This window comes from Morone saxatilis, unplaced genomic scaffold (genome assembly GCF_004916995.1).
Source record: "Morone saxatilis isolate NCDOM2014 unplaced genomic scaffold, NCSU_SB_2.0 Contig14, whole genome shotgun sequence".
Taxonomy (NCBI): Eukaryota; Metazoa; Chordata; class Actinopteri; family Moronidae; genus Morone; species Morone saxatilis.
In genome coordinates this window covers 18120115-18122844 of record NW_023339696.1, presented here as the reverse complement: position 1 = coordinate 18122844, position 2730 = coordinate 18120115, and the positions used below count along the sequence as shown (strand labels likewise).

The window sequence follows — 2730 nt, the reverse complement described above, 5'->3', positions numbered from 1 at the left end:
AATTGTATAAATGCAATTTATGTTCCCCTTTGAGAGAACTTGTAGGTATTTTTGGAAAGTTAAATAAAATAATAATAATAACAAAAAATTAAAGATAACTGCCAAAATAAAAAACATTGAAGGAAATGTAGTAAAAAAAATAAATATATAATAATAATAATTAGAATATATAATCAATATAATCTGATGTGCCCTCCTCCCCAGCAGGTGGCGCTAATGCACATTACCGTCGTTGTACTACAGACAATAAACAAGACAAGGAAGAACGAAAACAACGTCGTTTGAATTACCAGGTTTTCCCACATTTTCCAGCTCAATCTCTGTTTAATCGCCTTGTTCGTACATTTTCACACCAAATTGACATTCTTATATTTTATAGCAGCTAAAAACACGTTACCTAAATGCTTTTACACCTTCCGCATGCGCTGTGTGTCTGCTGTTTTAGCCACGAAGCTAACGAGGTTGCGTGGAAACCGCGCGTATTCACCACGTTACAAGAAGAGTTAATAAAAGCTGATAAATTCCTCACTAATCCTGCAGCTCGCCGATGTTTGCAGCTTCGTTTGGGGGAATAAAAGAGCCACTGTCTTGTCTTTGTCTTTTTGTAGCACCATGCCGAAGAGGAAAGTGACATTTGAGGACGGGGACGGAGAGTTTGACCTGGAAGACGACCCCCCAAACAAAAAGGTACAACTCTCCTGTTCACATCATTGCTTACTAATAACTATATAATTTAAGAACTACAGGATTTTATTTTTAAAAAAGGACTTATAAAGCCCCAAAAACCACCATCAGTGTACAAGTGTGCAGTCCAAAAACAAACACAAACAACACCCAAGACTGGGTCGCCTTTGGTACAAAGACACCTTTATCTATTGTATTATGAATTACTTAAAGATAAATTATCTATAAGGATGAGTTGGTCATCTGTCTACACACAGATCATGTGTGTAAAAATGTTCTCTTTGCATGCCTTTGACAAGTTCAGGGTCCTTTCTTTCTTGTCCTAACCATAAAGATAAGATGCCTCTGTTTTCCTTTTAATGTTAAATAATCTTATTCATAATACTTTTCTTTCTTCTGTCGAACTAGACGTGCGAGGCTGTGAGTGGACCGGGCTCCAGGTTTAAGGGCAAACACTCCCTTGATAGCGACGAAGAGGATGAAGGAGAAGAGACAAGCACAAGCAAATATGATATTCTGGCCAGTGACGATGTGGAGGGTGTGTTTTATGATTTGGACCGTCTGTGAAGTGTTTTATATGCCAGGATATATATTCTTTGTTCGATCACAAGCTTAAATCTACAGGTTTTCCCCATAATAATGAGAATTTAAATTATGTATTAGGGAAGCAAAGAGGAGTGGCTGAACTCTTTGACACTGTGCTATAAAAGTGACCTTAACACGGCGTTTTGCCTGAACATGGAGCATCAGTAATTATGTCACCCAAGATCATGATAACTATGTTTTCAGGCCAGGAGGGAGCAACAATCGACTGTGATGAGGGAGTTCCTATCACACCCTTCAACCTGGACGAGGAGATGGAGGAAGGATACTTTGACTCTGAGGGAAACTATTTCATCAAAAAGGAAGAACAGATTAGAGACAACTGGCTTGACAACATTGATTGGGTAATTTTGTTTTAGGGAGTTCTACTTGATGTTTCATTAATTTCTCAAGCAATGAAAACAATAACATACATCACTTCTTCCAGGTGAGAATAAAAGAACAACCTTTCAAGAAAAAGAAGAAAGGTCTCGGAGCCAAACGGACGCGTAGAGTTGGCGACGAGGATGAAGCCGAGGAAGAGAAACGGAGAGAAGAGCAGCGGGCAGACCCAGAAAATAAAGAAGATGATGATGAAGAAGAGGAGGAGGCAGAGCCTGCAGAGGATCCGCTGGCATCCTACACACAGCACCAGCTCACAGAAGCTGTAGTCGAACTGTTGCTACCTGGGGAGACAGTTGCCGCGGGACTCCGTCGGCTAGGAGGCCTTGGAAGACGGAAGAAGGGGAAGCTGAGGGAAGAGAGCGAACCCACAGAGGAGAACAAAAGGGATGCAGAAAAGCTCGACAGGCTTACGGCACTGGCTGACAGATTGGTTGGGTCTGGGATGTTTGAGATCTATCAGCAAACATATGAAAAACTGGCCTATTTGATGAAGAGCATGAGCAGCAAGCGACCAGCTGTGAAACGTAGCGGTGATGATGATGATGATGAAGAAGGCGATGAACTTGACATGTTTGCAGATAAATTTGATGAGACACAAGGCACGTCAGGGGATAAAGGAGAGGAAGAAGACAGAAAAGGTTACTTGGTGTTACTTACGTGTACATTACCTTTTCAGTATCACAAATATATCTTGTTTTGTTTCATTCGGTTTTGTCTTTTTCTCAGTGAGCGATGAAGTGATGTGGGAGTACAAATGGGACAATGAGGATAACTCAGAGGTTTACGGCCCCTTCACCAGTCAGCAGATGCAGGTATTGTCCTACACCAATTTTAGGTCAGAAAGCAGTTTGAGTTTATAGGTAATGCGGTGGGCTTCTCCGAGAAGATTGTGTCTGTTAATGTATGGTTTTCATTTCATTTAATCAATATGGAATGAGCTCCAAGTCTGGTTTTGTGTTATAAATGATCAGAACACACAAGCTAATATAAGATAGACTTTATTGATCCCACACTGGGGGGATTCACACGTTACAGCAGCTCCAGATAAAACACAGCAGA

General features: G+C 40.8%; 1 protein-coding gene across 3 annotated transcripts in view; it reads left to right on the top strand.

Moving 5' to 3' along the window:
* The first annotated feature begins 221 nt into the window (after positions 1-221).
* Positions 222-2730, top strand: part of cd2bp2 (CD2 (cytoplasmic tail) binding protein 2) — a 3513-nt gene continuing 1004 nt past the window's right edge. The window contains exons 1-6 of one of the 3 annotated variants that reach the window (XM_035655621.1): positions 222-293; positions 609-687; positions 1093-1222; positions 1474-1631; positions 1715-2309; positions 2398-2483. In XM_035655621.1, coding sequence (XP_035511514.1) covers positions 613-687; positions 1093-1222; positions 1474-1631; positions 1715-2309; positions 2398-2483 — 1044 coding nt within the window. In that variant the 5' untranslated portion in view covers positions 222-293; positions 609-612. Of the gene's footprint in view, positions 336-361; positions 688-1092; positions 1223-1473; positions 1632-1714; positions 2310-2397; positions 2484-2730 lie in introns of those variants that run through there. The other 2 variants (XM_035655623.1, XM_035655622.1) reach the window with 2 other exon arrangements.